We start from the raw sequence: 22,469 nt of genomic DNA on the forward strand, positions 1-22,469 counted from the left end.
GCTTTTCTCTATGAAAGCAGTTTGATTCCTCTGGCTGAATCTTACTTTTCATCCTGTCTGCATTAACTCTGGGTTAAAGGCCTCTATATGCTAAATAGAATCTTCTGCTAAGACAAAATTATCAAAGCGACCTCCTGAGGTTAAAAATTTAATATGGTATGCTGAGAAAAAAGACTGAAATCCAGTTGAAAGTAAATCTGTTGATGGTCTTTAGAGATAGGAAAGGGAGACAATCCTCTTCCATGTCCATCTTGCAGGATCAACTGATGCAGTAAGACATGGGCAGTACCATAAACCCATAATTCATTGGAAAAATCGGTCTTCATTGAAGTCATAATTCAGAAAGCAGCAAGTAGGATAATAAACATCAGTGTTAACATGTTATATAAATAAATATATATTTTTGTTACAGAAATCTTGTTCTTCTATTGCATAATCAGGGAAGGTCAATGGTGACGAAGTGATATTGTTCCCCGAATATGTTTTCACATGTTTTAACACCCCCCGACTAGAAATTTGAGTTTCTTCAATTAAATGAAGACATCTGGTGGAAGAATATACATAGAGGATACTCAGCCTGGACAGGTTGAGAATAAAATAAAGTTGCCTTACTAAAATATTTCAGCTTTTTCATATGGACAGATAATGAATATGCAGTAAAGCCATCTATAGGATCAATTTAATCACAAAAATATATAAAAACATAAGAATGAAGGAGACTGCAAGAGACTGTAAGGCCTGCATTAGGTAGTTCCATGTCTATTACTACCTGACACCCCCATATAATAAAGTTGTCTACCCTTTTCATAAAACAACCGATAGCTTCAGAGTTCACTACATGATTACTAAGTCTATTCCATTTGTTGACCCCTGTATTGGTAAACCAATTCTTGCCCATTTTCTTCTCAAATCTAAATTTGTCCAATTTAAATCCATTACTGTGAGTCCTACTCTGTTGTCTTAATATGATAGCCTTCTTTGCATCATTCTTGTTAAAGCTTTTAATCCACTTGAACACCTCTATTAGATTGCTCAGCACTCTGCAATTTCCTGGACAGTGTAAGTTAAGGTGCTTCAGCCTGTCCTCATAAGGTAAATTTCTGAGCCCATGTATCATCTTAGCCATTCTCCTCTGTACTGATTCTAGTAAACTGACATCCATTCTATAGGATAGAGACCACAACTGTCAAAACTGTCAAGGATGGGTCTAACTAATGACAGATAGAGTTTGATAATTACCTCTGCACTTTTATTTGTAACTGTCCTAGCAATGAAACCTAATGCTCTGTTAGCTCTATTCCTGATGCTAATGCACTGTTTCTTGGATTTAAGGTCAGGACTCACTAGAACTCCCAAGTCACTCTTGTACTCAGTTTTCTCTAAGTGTTATCTTAGTTATACCTGCTTTTTGGGTTGTGTAAACCTATATTTGACATGCTGCACTTTGAGATATTGAAGTCCTTTTGCCATTTCATCAACCATGTGAACAATTTATTAAGATCCTCCTGTAGAATTTCAGTGTCTTCTCCTGACCTAATCAAGCATTCCATTTTAGTGTTGTCCACAAACTTACTAACATCAGTGTCAATCCCATTGCTTATATACATGATGATGATACGGTTTAACATCACAAATTCCTCCCTATTGGCTGGTTAGGACAGTGTCCCTTATGGAGGACTTTGTAACATGGAATTTAATGAACCATGCCCTTAGTTCAACTCACTGGTGGCAGGGTTTGAACCAATATCCCCTCCATCTTTGCTGCAAGTAACAATGCCCTAAAACTGGACCCTGGGGAACTCCACTAGAAACAATCCCCAATTTGGATTTTACACTGTGGTGACCCATATTTTTCTGTCACTGATCCAAGCTCTAATCCATTAAAACACTTTTTCTCCTATGCCAAGGGCTTCGACTTTATCTAGTATATTGTGAGTAACGCAGCATCTCCATAACAATACAGTTACTATACAGCACCCATATTCATAAATGGAACCTTCGATAAGTTAAAATATTGCTCTGATAAAGGCTATGTGTCTAGCCACCTCACACAGTGGATAATGGTTGAAATGTTAAAAATGTTGATCTATGGAAGTACTCTGAGACTTTCTTTCATCACCAGTGACAGAGGAAAGTATCGACTGTCCAAATCAAATGTCAATGGACCTAGAACAATTGACCTAGAGTCAAAAGCTCTTATGGCACCTATCCAACAATTTTTCTTCACCTTGTCTAAGTGGAGCAAGTAGGTGCTCAACTTTAAGAACAAACCCTTGGGTGGTCATCTTTAGTGGTTATGCAGCTCTCGAGGGAACTTGACCCTTCTGTTTACGCTCTTCAACTACCTGCAGTATCCGCTTCAACCCTGGAAAGAATAATTCTTCTTTTGAAAAAGTTTTGTTCATGGTTTATTGGTATCCACTCTAGACACAATTACTCATATTAAAATATTGGGTCTAATACCTAACTATATTAGCATAATAATAAGCTTAGGATATTTCAAAATCTGCTCAAAACTATACACCAATCATATAATGACACAAGGCATCTAAAACCCTCCTATTAGCATTCTTACCTTCTTCTAGCTCAACCTCTGACACAGCAAAGATAGCTCTGAACCATCCAGGTTCCTCACAATAGAATTGAGTCCCAGGTACCATGTACACGCCCCTTTCCAGTAGTTCTCGGAAAAGATCTGAAAAGAGGTGAGCAGTTAGTGTTATGTGCCACCCAAAAGTGCACATATTAGTTTATTGGAGCCTTTCATAATGTACTGTAGATGGTCCCAACCTTGGTGAAGTATTTAAAGTGAAACCCTTTGGCTTATGATGTGTTCTCCTCTAGCACACAGGTTGGTGTAAAAGTAGAATGTGCATATGGTAGAAAGATATCAGAGTGGCTATGTTTATGCAAGTGTTGTCTGAATAATGTACCAAGTGAACTAAACAGGGTGGGAATATAACACTATTATTCCATACCAACAATCGTTTGCCATGACAAGATCTAGGATGAATCTACTTACCCATTTCATCCTCCTTGGTCCTAGATCTAAGGTAAGGGCCAAGATTAAACCAGATAAAAAGGCCGGCTTTAGCTTTCCGGACGTTGATGCCAGCACCCTTCAACTTGGCCAAACACCGGGTGTACCGCTCCCGGAGACGTTGTCTGTTTATTTTGAGGTATAGGTCATCGCACCAAGCTGATGGCAACAAACAACAATCAAGTTAGGTTAGGTTTTTAGGTTGAGTTTACATTGAGACTTTAGCTGTTCTCTTCAGCTTACTTTTTATGGTAGACTCAAAGTCAGATCAGAACTGGGTGAGGTGGAAAAACCAGTTTAGATCCAAATCTGGAATACGAGCTAGTACAAAATCATTGCAAATAATCCCAGTTTTTTTATAATCAATTTTGCCATGTCCTTATTGAATGTAATAAGCTTCCAGCAGAGACAGTTGAATATGATGCAATTTGTAAATTTAAAATTTACTTGAATTAATGCCTATGCTAATGGTTGTACTTTTTTTCCTCTTTTGACATTTTTATGAACCAAATCTCCTTGTGGGACTTTATCTTATCATGGTAACTCATATACATATTTAGTTAACACAATAATGATCACAATGATAACTACTAATGATAATGTTAATTAGCATCATCATCTACCACTATCATTACCACTATCACCATCACCATCACTACTGCCACCCAAAGCCCTTACATGTCTAAGCGTCACCCCAGGGCAAAGTTCTCAGTGATGCTCACCCATTCCCGCATCACCACTTCCCATCTCCACCATTCCTTACTGCCTATTATAGCTACTGGCTTGCGAAATAATTAAACAGATTTTAATTTTTTTATTTAATGTCCCTGTTGTAGAAAGGTTAAGGGAAAAATATTTCATATTCTGTTGATTCTAACGCAAACTTCGTATATCATGGTAAAATATTCAGGGCTCCTTTGAACTTCTTTTTTATCATAATTATTTTGTCAGCCTTGTGGATGGCATGCCCAGACTAGAATTACTGCACCCCTAAATGCTCTGCCCCAGGGCATATGCATCCTCCCGCCATGTGAAGGCCCTGTTGCCACCACCATAAACATGACCATCATCATCGGTAATATCATCATCATAATCATCAATCATCATTGTTATTATTATCATTGTTATGATAACTATCACTAATATTTCTGAGGTGGATATTTGGTGATATTATTGGGCAGTCCAGACCTGCAGGTATTGTTACCTTTGTCTGAGAGAAGGGTAGCAGAGGCATGCTGTATAAGTGCAGGTGTGGACTGGTAGACTGCTACAGCATCCAGACACTTCTTTACTGATGAGCTGCGCGTGTGTATTACACCAGTTCGGAAGCCAGCAAGCGCAAAGTCCTGTGGGGATACATGTAAACCACTGCACTTATATGTTTCAACTTCCAAAAGTTTTAGGAAAAGGAGTAGTCTGCCATTATGTTAGCTATGTATATAACCATATATAACCATTCAGACAAAAAACACATACTGAGGATGCAGAACATTCTCAGTTAATTAGTGGTTTTACCCCATCTCTGTGTAGATGATTACAATATAAGGTGTATGATAAAATAAAAGTATGGAACTTTCCACAATCAACAAACACACTCCCTGATAAGACATAAGACATATATGAGAGAGAGAGAGAGAGAGAGAGAGAGAGAGAGAGAGAGAGAGAGAGAGAGAGAGAGAGAGAGAGAGAGAGAGAGAGAGAGAGAGAGAGAGAGAGAGAGAGAGAGAGAGAGAGAGAGAGAGAGAGAGAGAGAGAGAGAGAGAGAAAGATAGAGAGAGAGAGAGAGAGAGAGAGAGAGAGAGAGAGAGAGAGAGAGAGAGAGAGAGAGAGAGAGAGAGAGAGAGAGAGAGAGAGAGAGAGAGAGAGAGAGAGAGAGAGAGAGAGAGAGAGAGAGAGAGAGAGAGAGAGAGGGAGAGAGAGGGGAGAGAGGGAGAGAGAGAGAGAGAGAGAGAGAGAGAGAGAGAGAGAGAGAGAGAGAGAGAGAGAGAGAGAGAGAGAGAGAGAGAGAGAGAGAGAGAGAGAGAGAGAGAGAGAGAGAGAGAGAGAGAGAGAGGAAATTCCCATAATGGAAAAGTGATAAGAGGTGATGTGATTATTATAAAAAGAGAGAAAATAAATAGATTAATAAAAAAGGTTCTGCCAGTATAGGATAAAAGAATGAGAAGAATTCATGGAAAAAATCAAGATATTTCTTTTTACAATATCTACCTTCTATAACCTTTGTTCAAGACACTCAATGAATATCACTTTGACATGAACACCATTTTTTCAATTCATGACAATATTTGTGATTACGACTTAATAATAGTTCTGTTTCTAGGTGTTTGCTTACCTTGCTCATGGCCCAAATGAAGTGAGTACGCTCAGGGTCAGGAACATCCTTGAAGGAAAGGACAGAGTGGAAATTGGCATCTTCATCAAAGACGGATAGGGAGTAGATCTCATCACAGATGAAATGCATTTCGTACCTGCAGGAAGAGATTGACATAATCGTAAGCACATGATAAGGGTCTGTCTATAGATGGTGTCTTTGGTACAGACACAAAAGTTGGACAGATCACTGGCAATGCATTCTGCATAATTTGATGTCATAGTTATATCTGATGATTTGATGTCATTATTATTTTCACATCATCATAATGTCTTTCATAATGAGTGGAAATTGGCATCTTCATCAAAGACGGATATAGAACTCATCACAGATGATATGCATTTCATACCTGCAGGAAAAGATTGACATAATTTTAAGCATGTGATGAGGGTCTGTCTATGGATGGGGTCTTTGGTACAGACACAAAAGTCGGACAGATCACTGGCGATGCATTCTGCATGATTTGATGTCATAATTATATCTGGTGATTTGATGTCATTATTATTTTGACATCACCATTATGTCTTTCAGTGCATTTGTGATTAACCAATTATGACCCAAGAAGAGATTGACATGGATGTATATACTGGTATATATCTATATATATATATATATATATATATATATATATATATATGTACATATATATATACATACATATATATATACATATATATATATATATACATATATATACATATATATATGCATATATATATATATATATATATATATATATATATATATACATATATATATATATACATATATATATATATACATATATATATATATATGATATATGTAATGTATATATATACAGTTTATATATATATATATAGATATATATATCTATATATGTATATGCATATATACATATATATATATATATATACATATATATATATATATATATATATACATATATATATTTATATATATATAATATATATATATATATATGTATAAATATATATATATATATATATATATATATATATAGAGACAGAGAGAGAGAGAGAGAGAGAGAGAGAGAGAGAGAGAGAGAGAGAGAGAGAGAGAGAGAGAGAGAGAGAGGAGAGAAGAGAGAGAGAGAGAGAGAAACAAATGAAGAGGAGTCTTTCTCTTGAAATTTTGTATGTCTCAAATACCCAGTCCTCACTCAACACAGATGTTCAAAGGCACAAGATGATTTTATCAACCTGAAAGGAGATCCCAGTCCTACAATGTTTATACTCACTATTTACCCAATTATTCAATTAGAAAAATAATCACTGCTGGTTTGTTTCAGCTTATCAGATACACCATTTGAGGTACTTACTACCTGACAGGAGGCTTGTTTGGGAACACCTATAATACTCACTTTGCACAGATCTTCATGATATCAAGGATGAGACTTGGAGGGTAAACATCGCCAAGCGGGTTGTTCGGGTTGACTAGGATGAAGGCACGGACTCTTCGCTTAGCAGACAGTGCCTCCACAATTTTGTCCTCCACTGCTTCCTTGCAAAGTTGAAAGCTCTCCCCTGCATTGTCTGGCTGTGGGCACATTATGAAACAGGTGTTGATGGTCAGCAGAAAGAACAAGTAGAACTGGTTACACACAAATGAATCTGACCTACTATATCTTAAGGCAGTGCAAATATGTGATTGTTGCTTTAAAAAAAAAAAAAAAAAAAAATTAAATGAGAACTTCTGCATACTGAAGCATATTAAATACACAACAACTAAGCATTTATTTTCATAGTTTTGATATGTAATGGCTTAGGTTTGAGTATCTGACACCAGTCACAAAATCCCCTGTTTCCAAAGTTTATTTGACAACTGTCATTTCTTCCTGCACTTCCAGAAAGAAAAATTGGACACTCATTTGTGCCAAGTGATTTTGGAATTGTAGGCACCAATTGATAGGTGCAAAAGTGAAAAAAGTGTGAGAGCAGTTTCTCAAATCTGAACCATGATATATATTTTTTGGGCAAAACTTACTCAATTATACAAGAGCTGCAGAATACTGAATTACCCATACATATTCTATGACAAGAAATTGCATAGACTGCATATATTATAGGTCAGGTTTTGAGTTCTATTTCCATTGCTAAATGTCCTCTTTCACTGACAGCAAGCAATTATAAAATCATCATAAACAATGAAACGTTCAATGACAAAACTTCATATTCCTAAATTCTCTGTTCACCCACAGAATACATTAATGTCTGGCGTTCCTTGAAAAATTGTACTACTACCAATCGATTTATAGGCTACATCTTATTCAGATGAAAGAAACGTACAGCCATCAGGGGGCTAAAAGGGACTTCGATGAGCCGTTCATCCTGTAGCAACTTGTACAAAAGGTTTTAGGCACTGCCTGTGGTCACGCTGACAGGCCGCCATCCGCGTACAACAGAAACTTAAAAATCGTACCACGGCTTTGCAGACGATTGGCATAACGTCCACTTGACACCGCTCCTCAAAGTCGCTAAAGATGCGGGCGTAGACGGGCGTGGGTGTGAGGAGGACGTCGCCAGGGTCACACAGAGCGTAGGCGAGGGCGTCAAGACAGCTGGTGGCGCCGTTCATGATCACCAGCTGGAGGGAAAGAAAAAATAAATCTTGGGGAAAGTTTATGCAAGACTGAGATTTGTGAGTGTGTGGGAGTGTGTGCGTTTGTGTGCGTGAGAGAGAGAGAGAGATAGAGAGAGATAGAGAGAGAGAGAGAGAGAGAGAGAGAGAGAGAGAGAGAGAGAGAGAGAGAGAGAGAGGGAGAGAGAGAGAGAGAGAGAGAGAGAGAGAGAGAGAGAGAGAGAGAGAGAGAGAGAGAGAGAGAGAGAGAGAGAGAGAGAGAGAGGGGAGAGAGAGAGGAGAGAGAGAGAGAGAGAGAGAGAGAGAGAGAGAGAGAGAGAGAGAGAGAGAGAGAGAGAGAGAGAGAGAGAGAGAGAGAGGGGGGTGAGAGATGGATAGGGTGAAGGGTGGGAGAGACTTACGTTATCAGGACTGACGGGGTTGTCAGGGGCCAGCTGCCTCGTCAGTGTGTCTGCTACTGCCTGACGAAGTTCCAACACGCCAGAGGGGTTGAAGTAGTGCTGATACCGTTGATCGAATCGAAGGGCGTCACTGTTCGTCAGCCGCTCAGCCAGTTCCTCCTCCATGACTCGGTTGACAGCTGTACCCATGTTCACGATGCCCTGTGGTAGGAGAGCTTGGTCATACGAGGGTGGGAGGGAAGGAGAAAAAAAGGGATATATATATATATATATATATATATATATATATATATATATATATATATATATGTGTGTGTGTGTGTGTGTGTGTGTGTGTGTGTGTGTGTGTGTGTGTGTGTACGTATGTATATGTGGGCTTATTCTGTAATGGCGGATTAGCTCCACTAGCATCACGAGTCTTCTTGGCCCACCGCTGCACACTACGCAGTGGAGAAGTGGAAAAATGTGTTGTGGAGTGATGAAGCCACTTTCACCGTTAATGGAAACCGTCCTGGCAAAGTGTGCCGCCGTCCTGGCAGTGATCCTTTGGACCCAAAATTCACACACGGTACTGTAAGAATCCTGATTCACTGATGATTTGGGGTGCTTTTGGCTACCATGGTGTGGGATCATTAGTGATACTACCAAAAATTGAAACTCTGAATGTATTTTGAGCTACTTAATGATCAGTTAGACGACGTTTTTTTCAGTGCATAACAGATGTCTTCATGCAAGATGGTGCACCATGCCACACTGCTAAACTCATTAAAGAATGGTTTACATTCTATGATGTGGAGTATATAAAAGATTGGCCAGGTAATTCGCCTGCTTTAAGCCCAATTGAGAACCTCTGGGTGCTCATGAAAGATAAGTTACGTGAGCGCGACATTTCATCAATCCCCAAGCTGGAGGTAGCCATCAAGGATATTTGGAAGAATATGGACCCTATGTGGCTTCAAAATCTTGCAGCATCTGTCCCCAAGAAAGTATCATGAGAAAGGGGTGTCCAACAAAGTGCTAGAGAGCTGGTAAGTACCTGATAATGTAGCTTATTTGAGGAAACTTGTTATTTTCACACTGGCGCCTAAGTTTTTGTCCCTCACTTCATATATATATATATATATATATATATATATATATATATATATATATATATATATATATTTACATATATATGAACTGACGGTTAGAATTACAAGTACATCAGCGACTCGTAACTTCATGGGATTTGTGGACAGCTTAAATCTTCGGGTCGTAGGTTTATGATGTAAACGAGTCTTTGATGACATCACAGACTTCATCGTATCGCACTTGTTCGACATAAATACCTTTCATACAACTTCGCAGAAGACGCCAGTCATTGTAGTAGTTATAAGTGAAGCCAAATGTACATTTTGTATAAAAAATTCTATTGGCTAATATGATTTCTCTATTTCCGCATGAGGGAACGAAGAGGGAAGGACGTCATGTACATGAAACGGCTGCCCCTGTTGTGGATGTGCTGTGTCTTACTGCACTGCCTCTGATCCACGCGGTGGACGGGGGGCAGGGATGACTCTTCATCCACGAGGAGCTACTGCCTCTGATCCACGCGGTGGGCGGGGGACAGGGATGACTCTTCATCCACGAGGAGCTAAGATGGAAAGGGAAACAACGAGTGACGGATGAAGTTGGTTGGGTAGGGGTAGGGGGTGGGTGTATGACTTGGTTTCTTACCTCCATTGTTAAGGGGAAAGAAGCTTTTATGGTGTAAATACAGAAATATATATTTTCATTCTCCTCAGATGAATAGAGTCGATCCGAACTCAGGGTGAGAGGCTAACTCGAAATTTGTTGCAGTCCTCTCGGGCTGTGGGGATCCTCTCAATTGAATGAAATCGCCAGGTGCCAGCCAGACCATAGTCAACATAGTTATACACTTCAAGGGTAAAGAAATTAAATGAACTACATTTTTCGCTTCATTCTAGGGGAATGTCTTTAAGTGAGACAGACTGGTAAAATGGAAAAACAAATTCTTCTGGTGCTTTCTTCAAGCTGATGATGCTGCGGAACAAATGTGACCTTTTCTTCAGAGTTTATGTATGTACAGTATGTGCGTGTGTATGTGTGTGTGTGTGTGTGTGTGTGTGTGTGTGTGTGTGTGTGTGTGTGTGTGTGTGTGTGCGTGCGTGTGTGCGTGTGTGTGTGTTAGTATACATCCTTATAAGGATGATGGGCAAATCAGAGCAAACAATACCCCACATCCATCCTACACTCATGAAATAACAATAACAAAAGACAAATTAAAATAAGTGAATAAATATAAATAAACAATAATAATAAAAATCGCTGCCCTGTCCATCTTAGCTTCACGTGGATGAAAGGCAATCGCGCTCGCGTGTGTGTGTGTGTGTGTTTCTTTGCCAGCATTGACCATCACTTCCAACCTAGAGGTCCGAGAAGGTTGCCTATTTAATATCTCCCATTATTCGCCGAAAAGATTATATAGCAAGAAGGTAAACCTCTTCACACAAATCTGGAAACCATAATTAAGTAGGTGTGGCCCATGCTGGCCCACTTGGTTAGAGCGGGGTTAGCTAAGCAGAGGAAGCAAAAGTACGTTTCCCTGTGTATATTCATTTATATTTCTCAAGTAAAGTTGTTTTATTAAGTGACCTACCCCTGGGTTGTCCTTGGCATGAAACAAGTTAGCTTCAGCCTTTGCAAAGTGTGTAAAGAGAAACTCGTCGATATTGACCGTTTCAGTTGCTCGCCTGGACAGCACGCTATCAGTTCCGGTGATCAACATTCTGGATGGTTTCTTATGTTTTGGCCTTTGGGATACTTGATTTTCTCCTCGCGTTTGCTATATCCTGAAAGGTTTAGGTTCGATGATAATGCGTGGCTCTTAAGATATTTTAAGTCATAGATAACTAAATAGGTAAATAAATAATATCTGAATGAGTAGATAAATTAAGAAATAAAACGGATACATGAATGAAAAGTGAGATAAAAAAAAAAGTACTAATAATTAAATATACAGAAATAGAAAAAAATGCATAACATATTATATATATATATATATATATATATATATATATATATATATATATATATATATATATATATATATATATATATATATATATGACAATCAATATGAAATAGTGACTAAGAATATCAGCATTGTTTTCCGAAATATAATTAAAAAAAAAAAAAAAAAAAAAAAAAAAAAAAATATCAATTAATGCTGATCGTTTTCCTCCAGGAAACGATGACAGCATTCTATGATGAAAATATTGACGGGGAAGCAGAAATCAAGTTCAAGGTCTCTTTAGCACTGGAAGGTGATCCGAATACATTCGTGCCAGTTGTGTTTCTTAACTATCGGAAGAGTAATTTCTCAGTTGGGCTCATGGCTGGTGGAGTAAGGGTACTGAGTTTTGGGTCCGTCTTGGAGCGTTTGCTTTGTAGCCTGATTGTGTTTGTGTTTGTGTGTGTGTGTGTGTGTGTGTGTGTGTGTGTGTGTGTGTGTGTGTGTGTGTGTGTGTGTGTGTGTGTGTGTGTGTGTGTGTGTGTGTGTGGGCGCGCGCGCTTATATGAACGTGTTTTGGGGTTCTGGTGGGAAATTGTTGTAGGCATCTATGTGGTATAACCCTTATTTATTAACTTATTCAATTATCACTATTTTTTCTTTGTGCGGTTGGCCGTACTTATTTGGTGTGAAAAGAGAGAGAGAGGGGGATATGCTTTATGACTGTTTTAGCGAGAGGTTAGGTTGGATTAAGTAAGCTAATCCTTTTCTCCTATGTGGCTACTTTAATAATTTTATTATGTATGACACCAGACAATTCTATTAACACTTCTCATCTTGAGTGGGTAAAAAATCTTGATTATTAGTCCTTTCTGTGCGAGTGGTTAGTTTAACGATTTCATTCTGGTTAACGACAGGCGATCTCATTCAAAGGATTACAAAGGCGGAGCATGCCGACATAAGACCTTTTGGTCCATATCTAGGTCAGATGCGAAAAAAAATAATAGATTAATATATAAAAACCATAATAAAGTAAATAACAAATAAAATACATAAATAAATGCATAGGTATAGTTAAATAATAAACAAACAGGTAAATAGTAAATAATAATAAATCAACATATAACGAATGTATTCACTTAAAGACCCAAAGTGATGGGGACTCAAGTTATCTCGACATACTCATTCCATCTAAGGGGTCTCCGATTCCCAGCCGTGATTCTTTGTTACCTGCCCCTACAGCCCAAGTACCTAAAGCCAAGGTGACGGCTTAGACCTTAGCTAAGCGCCTCCTGGCGTAGGCTCCTCACCACCACCTAAACGTGGATGTAGGGTTAACTTTAGTCCCGCCCCCCCCCCGACTAAAATATAGGGGAGGGGGGGTGTACACTTTGTGTTCGTTTCCCCTTTCCACTGTGACTACGGTACTAAGTGCCAGCATGTCTCTTATATGTAAAACCTTCCCTCAACTCATTCTCCTTATAAGGAAGGATAGCCGAGTCAAAGCATCCCTTTTCCCTTTGCCTTTTTGTGAAAAAAAAAAAAATATATATATATATATATATATATATATATATATATATATATATATTCAGTCCCCTTTACTCCCAGGTGTATATGACCTTGATTTCTTACCTTGATGTTTTTGGTTGCATGAAAAGGATTGTTGTAGCACATGGCTTTGTATACACCAAGGAAATTTTTCCTTTCGGCAAGCTCAATGCCCCGACAGGATAATGGTGTAGTCTTCCCTTGGGATTCCGTTTCGTCTACGTTTTCTTTCATTGTATCACACTGTCTTTTCATTTTCTTTCGTTTCCTAACTTGTCCTTCGTCTTTTCCCTTTCCCAGCTTTTCACGTAATCTCTTTAATTTTTCGTTATTATTATTCTTCTAAATTTTTCACACTGCACTGGGAGTAGTATTAGAGTTTCTATTCAACTTTCAATTCACCTCGTTTTCCAAATCTGATTGGAAGCATCAAGATGCTCACATTAATTGCCCTCACACAGAGCAGAATTATTCAGAGAAAGGTGTTAATCTAAATGCTAGAGGTTAACCAATCTCGATTATCTCCTTCCATGTAACTTAGTAATGACAGTAATAAGAATGAAAGACTCCTTGATGTGGTACGACACTTCGTATTTTCCCGTAAATTTCATAGAACTACTGAAGCCTATGCGCCCCACTGCTACCGACAATGTTTTCGTTTAGCTTAGAAAGGCTTTACGCCTTGATGAATGTCTCGATTAATCAGAGAATCGGTCGGAAAGGACAAACGCCTATGAGATTTTTTTTTTATAAGGGCGGGGGAAGTGAGGAAAGAAAATATTGTAATAGTGGGTCAAGTTGTGCGACTGCAAATAGTACAATTGTCTACACTTCGGCTGGTACAGCGGATAGATTGGTTGTTATGGGCCGTAACTTACCAGCGTTTCTATCAGTGTCACACTCGTTGGTTTGAAAGACTTGGTCACGTAGTGTTTCTATCCTACCTTAGCCTATCAAAGCTCATTCAAAGGTTTTATTTTACATTTGATTCTGGCAAACGAACAACGATTTTGCATTTTGCTACTGGGAACCTTTCTGCGTAAAGTAGTTAACGAACAATTTCAGTTATGCCTTAAAACGTTGTTATTATAACTATCATTATCAGAATTGAAAAATAAACACATGAAGTAAACTATGAAAAACAATTTGAATAGATCCAGCTTTCAAATCTCACTCGTAGAATTTGTAGATGACAGAATCCGATCTATTTTAGGGGTCACACCAGGTAATCTTTTAGCTGAAGGAAACGACTATTCGTCTGGGTGAGTTGTAAAATTACAAAACATTAACTATATTCCTAAATAGGCACACAGACTCAGTTTGTAATGGATAAAATCAGAAAAAGCCCTCGTAGGAACACGATCTTATCATCTTTTGTCTTTTTTATGTAATGAAAAACACAAACAGATGTCGACACGTAAAAACGTCATTCTTTTCACTGTTCTTTATCCTCTTTACACTCTATTCTCAGATATACCACAACGACATTTTAATACTGTATCGTTATTTTCTATATGGTACAGACTTCCAATGAGGTTTGAATTTCTTTCAAAGCATTGCAATCACAGAAGTGACACGATCGTATGCACACCAGTCTTGATCTTTGTTTACTTTAATCAGCTGATGTGGCGCGCATGCCCTTTCCTCTACTTCTCCGATTCCTTTACCTATATATTTAGTTTTTCTTTATATTCTTACAGTAGTCTTAATTCATTGTTTCATGTGTATTTAAAATGTTTATTATAACTAGTTGTAATATGATTATGAGTATCTATTATTTCGGTTGCTGATGTACTACTACTAACCAAAAGTTGAAGGAAGACCAATATTCAAGGATACGGAGGCCTGCTAGGGCGTCTAACCAGGCGCTGTAAAGTTGCCCCAATGAATTTCAATGTGAAATGAGATTCACGTTTTGTTTCCTTGTTTCATAGAAACATATAGATGTTCCTTATTATAAGGTTATACTTTAAATGAATTAGGTCATATAGTTTTACTCGCCCTAGGCGAGATCAGAGTTTGGCCTCCCTGAACTCCCTCACTTCCCAACACGTAACTCCCCCCATATATATATATATATATATATATATATATATATATATATATATATATATATATATATAATGTATATATATATATAATGTATATATATATATGTATATATATATGTATATACAGTATATAATATATATATATATATATATAAATGTATATATAATATATATATAAAATGTATATATATATATAATGTATGTATATATATATATATATATATACACATAATATATCATATATATATATATATATATATATATATACACACAATATAATTACATATATATATTTATATATAATATATAATATATATTTATATAATATATATTTATATAATATATATATATATATATATATGTATATATATATTTATATATTATATATAATATATATATTTATATAATATATATATATGAAGGTGGAAAAAGAAGTCACGGGTCTAGTTCCGAGTTACTGAGTTTATTCCTGACCGGTTTCGCTCTATGCTTCTTCTGAAGAAGCATAGAGCGAAACCGGTCAGGAATAAACTCAGTAACTCGGAACTAGACCCGTGACTTCTTTTTCCACCTTCATCAACTTGTCACAATGTACCAACATATATATATATATATGTATATATATATGTGCTGTGTCTTGGTGAGGAACAGTGTGGATTTAGGACGGGTAGAGGTTGTGTAGATCAGATCTTTGTGGTAAGACAGATATGTGAGAAAGCTATAGGAAAGGGGAAGGATGTTTTTTGGGCTTTTATGGATCTGGAAAAGGCTTATGATAGGGTAGACAGAAAGGCACTGTGGGAGGTTATGCAGATTTATGGGATAGGAGGAAAGCTTTTGGGAGCTGTCAAGAGTTTTTATGTGAGTAGTAGAGCATGTGTTAGGATTGGAAATGGAGAGAGTGAGTGGTTTGAAGTAAAGGTGGGACTTCGTCAAGGATGTGTTATGTCGCCCTGGCTGTTCAACTTATACATGGATGGGGTGGTGCGAGAGGTGAATGCTAGGGTAGTGAGTCAGGGATTGGAGATGGTTAAAGAAAATGGAGAAAAGTGGGAGGTGAGCCAGCTGTTGTTTGCAGACGACACTGCGCTTGTGGCAGGGTCAGAGGAGGGATTGAGGAAGCTGGTGGCAGAGTTTGGGAGAGTATGTGATAGAAGAAAGCTAAAGATAAATGTGGGTAAAAGTAAGGTGATGAGATGTACAAGGGGTGAAAGTGGCAGTAGACTGGAAGTGAACATTAAGGGAGAGCGACTGGAGGAAGTGGATAGTTTTAGATACTTGGGTGCAAGTGTAGCAGGAAAAGGTGGAGTGAAGGTGGAGGTAGAATGTAGATTGAGAGAAGCGAGTAAATGCCTTGGTGGTTTAAAGAGTGTAATGAGAAATAGACATTTGGGAATGGATGCGAAGAGGAGACTGTATGAAGGAGTGATTGTGCCAACAGCATTGTATGGGGCAGAAACGTGGAACATAAGAGAAGAAGAGAGAAGGAGTTTGAATGTGTTTGAGATGAGGTGTCTGAGAAGTATGGTGGGGGTTACTAGGCTAGATAGAGTGAGAAATGAGGAGGTGAGGAGGAGAACAGGGGTGAAAAAGGATTTGGGAGATAGGGTTGATGAAAGAATATTAGGATGGTTTGGACACATGGAAAGAATGAGTGAAGAAAGACTAGTAAAAGAGGTATGGAAGGCAGATGTGGAGGGAGTGAACATGAGGGGACGTCCTAGGATGAGGTGGATGGATGGGGTGAAGGGGGCTTTGGGGAAGAGGGGAATGTCTGTTGAGGAGGGAAGGGAGAGGACGGAAGACAGAGGTGAGTGGAGAATGGTTGTATATGGATGATGTTGTGACTGCATGAGGAGGAATGGGCGGGGGGGTGGGGGGTGGGGTAGTATGTGTGAGTAAATTTTGACGCAGCCCGAAGGGATTTCTCCCCGTCCTCTCCTTATATGCAAAGGGGGACGGAGAGGGGGGGTCGCCGATTAAATGAAGCGGCCTTGCTGTGGATGTGCTGTGTCTTGCGACACTGCTTCTGACCCAGGGCGGTGGGCAGGGTGCAGGGATGGCCCGTCATCCGGGAGGTGCTCAGATGAGAGGAAGGGTGGGAGGGGTGTGGAGTGTATTTAGGGATGAAATGGGTGGGAGTGTTTTTATGCCTTTCCCTTTTTGGCTACCTCCCTTGGAAGGGGGAAAAGGCCTTGGTATATGTATGTATGTATTTATATAATATATATATGTATATATATATTTATATATAATATATAATATATATATTTATATAATATATATATATATACATATATAATCTACATTAGATATATAATATATAGATATTTATATATATATTTATATATATATATATGTATATGATATATGTATATATATATTTATATATATATGTATATAATATATGTATATATATATTTATATATATATGTATATAATATATGTATATGTATATATATATATATATATATATATATATATACATATATATATAATACATTTATAATAGCACTTACAGTATATACACTCACTTGACTTCAGTTTATAGTGTCACAGTTCGCAAACTAATGCCACTTCATTCCAGAAAAAAAATAACCAATCAATTCGTGACATCTATGCACTCATGGGTGTCCCCTTCCAGCTAGTGGCGCCCTAGGTGACCGCCTCTGTATGATTCAGTGTCTGTTGCTTTTTATAGGCTTTCAAATAAGCATGATCAGTTGGCCCGCAATCAATCCGCGGTTAGAATTTGTTCGAAGGTGTCTTGGAATAGACTATTCCGATTTGAAGACAAACGATAAACATTACTTGAGATATTTCTGTCTGAAAGGTAGTTGGTAACTTTTGGAGAAGTGTTATAGTTTATCCATGTACCTGCGTTAGAACTCAGAAAATAATTAACACATCTTGTCCTTGTGCGAGAGAGGCAAAAGTCTTAACCTGTTCAGTCCAGTGATATGCTTCAAAACTTTGAGTACTTCTAGACTCAACCCGTCAACAGCTCAAAGAAAGATGACGCAATGTTTGGGTGTGTGCGTTCCTAAGAACACGTTCAGTACCGTTCGTCTTGTCAAAGCTTAGTGAAAACTTATGAACATGTGTACTATGCATATATCTATAGCCTTGAGTACCATGAGACGCACTAAGTGTCACGTCGCTCAGGAATGAAAGGAAAACACCCTTTCTTGCTTACAAATGGAGTATGTCCCAACAAATGAGGTCAAACCTTGTATTTCAGCCTGTTTCAGGACATCGAACAACAGGCTTAAATGGGATGAATATTTGCAGTAATAAACATAATGGATATACTATTACTATATTATTCTTAATAATAGTAGTCATTAGTATTATTATCATCATGATATCGTCATTGCCATTATTATTGTCATTATCATCATCTTTATTTTTAATATTCTCACTACTGCCATTAATGCTATTATTTCTATAGTGTTGATTTTTTTAACTGAGTGACTAAGAATTCTCTCACACGAACCTGATGTCTACAAACTCACACGAGAAGACTTAAATACATAAGCGAGAGCACTGTCCTCACAGGATGCGGGGCTCGACAATAAAAAATCCCCGGTCGTACTTGCTCGCGTAGGTCTGTGGCAAGCACGGGCTACGGATATCCCGGTCAGGCTTCCACATCTTTTCCTCCGTCTTCAGAGGACGCTCATGTAATATTTAACACAGTAACATGACTTGTATATTTTTGTTCACGTTAAGTCGGACTGCACCGATTAATCGGCAGGTAATCGGTAATCTACCATATAGGCTGGTTTACAGAGTCATTTATTTAGCTGATTATTTGGTTTTGATAATCGGTCATTCTTATCTTCATTATCATTATTGACATACACGTATGCTAGAGGAAGGGACTCATGGGTGACAGAGAAACTCTGAAAGCATATTGACTTCAAAATGCAAAAATACAAAATAATCATGTAATATTTTCTAGGACACCCAGTTCAAGCCTCCTAGCTGAGTCTACCCAAGTTTCTCTTACTCAAAACCGATGATCTAACCACGTGGAAACTAACTGGGGTTGCCCTGTCCCGGGGGCGTATCTGTCCTGGGTGTTAAGTGGTGTCAAATGGTGATACGGGAACTTAAGTGTTGGTGTAGAATATCGGACACGTTTGGTTAGAAAGGTTACACGGACACAGTTTGATGGCAATGAAAAAAAAAAGAAAGAAAAAAAAGTAAAGTCAGCCTCATTCTGTCATCTCATGCTCTCAAACAGTGACTCCATAATTGTGATCAATCGTGAAATATCACATCAATTAAATACATTAGCATTTACATGTCACAATACATAATTACATTACAAATAAACGGCGGCCGATTTATCGGTATCGGCCGATAAGGCACGGCTGATTGATTGATAATTGGCCAGTTTCTTCATTTATGAGTCACTAATATTATCGCAAGACGATTTTATTCATCTAAAGGGATTATTCATACGAGACAGATTGGGGTTCGATCTATCAAATCTCAGTTTTAGTCCTTCCTGGGTCCCACCCGTCTGCTGCATTAAAATCATCTCACGTCATCAGCGTGTCCTAACGTGAGACTTAAAGATTCATACACTAACTTAATTATTTTCGTCGATATTAAAAAAATTATGTAACCTGTCCACGCATGGAACTGGTTCTCGGTCCGTTATTCTATTTTGTTTGATTTGATTTACTTATTTTCATCATATCAGAACAAGCTAAGGGGGCTTGTTCCATTAACCCATTCAACTCCGATGACAAGACGTCTTGTCATTTGGTCAAATAAAACAAAAAATCATAATAAAACAACAAAATGTTTGATGATCAAACAGCACCAGAAAAATATGACGTCATCAGTCCTCCTCCTCGAGGAGGACTGATGACGTCATATTTTTCTGGTGCTGTTTGATCATCAAACATTTTGTTGTTTTATTATGATTTTTTGTTTTATTTGACCAAATGACAAGACATCTTGTCATCGGAGTTGAATGGGTTAAGTGACTATATGACTACCGAAATTGCTTCTACCTACTTCTAAGTTCAATTTATGTCCTGGGTATCTTTGGGCCATTGTTTTTTACTTGTTTAGTGTTCATCATGAAAATGTTTTTAAACTTGACATTATTAGTTTCCTTTAAAATCTTGAAGATTTCTATCAGGTCCCCTCTGAGTCAGTCAGGCAGTCAGCCAGTCTCTCTCTCTCTCTCTCCCTCTCTCTCTCTCTCTCTCTCTCTCTCTCTCTCTCTCTCTCTCTTTGGGTGGGTGACAGGGTGATAAGTAATTTTATTTTTATGGTTTGTTTCTAGTATTTGGTCTTAGTTTTGTCACTAGCCCCGGTACCCTTCACATTGCCAATGCCCTAAATGAAATTTAGGGACCACATGGAAATGACATATTCCAAATATTGGCGAGCTAAGGATTTATGTCAGTGGTTTATGATATCTGGACCTTTGAAGTCAAAAGATCATGGCATCAATCCAAGAATACTGTTCGTTTCCTCTAGGGCTTATATGATTAAAGTGTGGTCGTAGTATTTACGCCGAGACTTTACACTTACTTAGTTTAAACTTATTTAGCCACTTTTCAAACCATAAAAAATGCTTGTCTAAATCATATTGGATATTTAGTTGGTTTAAGTTATCACTTGCTATTCAGCACAACTTAGTATCAGCAAATGAGTTCAGTAGGCTTTAGTTCATAGTCTGTGAACAGAAGCAGCCATAGGGTGGAAAATATAAACATCCCGAGAATGAAAACTTTAGGATTACTCGTATGATCTTTGTAGCTAGACGCTGTTCTATCTAGAACAATTCACTGAGTAACTGGTTCTTAATCCTCAGATTTAATTTTCTTACAGGTTTTCTTTTTTTTTCAATTTTTAGTGTTGTTACTCCAAGGAATGATATGAATTTTATGATAAGTCTATGGCAGTTGAAATGAGCCGAACTCAAGGGATAAAAATATGGGACTGATGGGTGAAGAAGCCTTCTCCATTGCTGCCCTTCACTTACCTAGCTTTACAAAGATCGCTGCTGCGTCCAAAACTTCCAAGAGTAAAAATTTTCTTTTATTTTTCAGTCACTCTGCCGGATCGAGTAAACGAGGTCGTCTTCTGCAGGGTTTCCTTGGAGGTGTTGACGATGTCACAGACTGCCTGTGGGATGGGGAGATCCTTCTTTATATATGTGACCCATCTTTAGCTTCTGGTGGAATTTCCTTTGGCTTCCCGGCCTGAGTCGTGTGTGTTTGCACGCACGCTTTTGCTTGCGACCTGAGGCGTAGCCAAGGACGAGGAGCTCAGTTTCGTTGAATTGAGTGAGCTCCGGATGCAGACGTCACTCGCCGTGGACTCCCACAGTCGGATGCAGTGAGCAGTTTACTCCCACGTGACGTCATAGGTATTATGATACACCATGTGTGACCCTTTCGGGGTCATCGGGTCAAGCGGTACGCCCATGTTAATAATATTTTGCTCAGAGTAACTATGATTTATTTATCTTATTTTTAAGGTATAAAAGGAGCTATGATAAGAGGGAAACAAATAGGTGACGGGTAAGAGTAGGATGGTTAGGGGTGAATGCATGTCTTGGTTAGCTACCCTCCTTATAGAGGAAAATAAAAGCCTCTTGGTATTTACATAGTTATATGGATAAATAAACAGACAGACAGATAGATAGAAGAATACTGGATATATATTATTCGACAGTGTGAATTAGGATGTGTTCCCGGGATCTGACACCCAGAGTCCTTTCGCAAGAAATCCCGAATATGTCTTCAAATTGTGTGTAGTCCAGTAGTTATTTTGGCTTTTCCATACACACTTCCTGTACTAGGAGGTCAGTCTCCATACGCCTACTTTCACACACCCACTCCCAAACCTACGTGCGCTCACATACAAACTTTCTCTGACACACGTATATAACACACATGCTTACGTGCACCCCTCCACACACACATATGTACACATACACACTAACACACACACGCGCACACATACACACACACACACACACACACACACACACACACACACACACACACACACACACACACACACACACACACACACACACACACACACACACACACACACACACACTCGATGGCGCAATGATAGCGTTCGCGGACGCCACTACGGCGGTCCGGGTTAGAATCCCGCGCAGGTCTTAAATAACTTTAGTATCGCTGCGTTGCGAGTCGTTACTCCAACTCTCGTGGGCGGGGAGTTAGGTGTGTGTGTGTGGGTGTAATGTCACAGCATTATCCATAGATCGGTCATATATGAGCTCTGAGCTCTCATCCGGGAAGAAAATAGCTGTCATTCACGAGTCCAACACATGATCCAAGACCATGGTGAATCACACACACACACACACACACACACACACACACACACACACACACACACACACACACACACACACACACACACACACACACACACACACACACTTTCGTCG

The 22,469-nt window shown here is 38.4% G+C and overlaps 1 protein-coding gene across 5 annotated transcripts; it reads right to left on the minus strand.

Annotated features, from left to right (window-relative positions):
- Positions 1 to 373: 373 nt before the first annotated feature.
- LOC143038938 (putative inactive 1-aminocyclopropane-1-carboxylate synthase-like protein 2) lies at positions 374 to 21,290 on the minus strand. 5 transcript variants are annotated; one of them, XM_076208730.1, is made up of 10 exons: positions 21,021 to 21,290; positions 11,052 to 11,244; positions 8,393 to 8,593; positions 7,833 to 7,997; positions 6,775 to 6,950; positions 5,373 to 5,508; positions 4,245 to 4,386; positions 3,023 to 3,199; positions 2,576 to 2,695; positions 374 to 2,365 (listed from the first exon to the last, which is right to left on the minus strand). In XM_076208730.1, the coding sequence occupies exons 2-10, from the start codon at positions 11,178 to 11,180 to the stop codon at positions 2,295 to 2,297; spliced, it is 1,317 nt and encodes a 438-aa protein (XP_076064845.1). In that variant the 5' UTR covers positions 11,181 to 11,244; positions 21,021 to 21,290; the 3' UTR covers positions 374 to 2,294. The 5 variants fall into 5 exon arrangements, with proteins under 5 accessions (XP_076064845.1, XP_076064844.1, XP_076064846.1 ...); XM_076208729.1 differs by lacking the exons at positions 11,052 to 11,244; positions 21,021 to 21,290 and adding exons at positions 13,041 to 13,372; positions 14,482 to 14,562; XM_076208731.1 differs by lacking the exon at positions 21,021 to 21,290 and adding an exon at positions 13,041 to 14,535.
- Positions 21,291 to 22,469: the final 1,179 nt, after the last annotated feature.

The sequence above is a fragment of the Oratosquilla oratoria genome, chromosome 25, assembly GCF_046742065.1.
Source record: "Oratosquilla oratoria isolate Oo_2021 chromosome 25, ASM4674206v1, whole genome shotgun sequence".
Taxonomy (NCBI): domain Eukaryota; kingdom Metazoa; phylum Arthropoda; class Malacostraca; order Stomatopoda; family Squillidae; genus Oratosquilla; species Oratosquilla oratoria.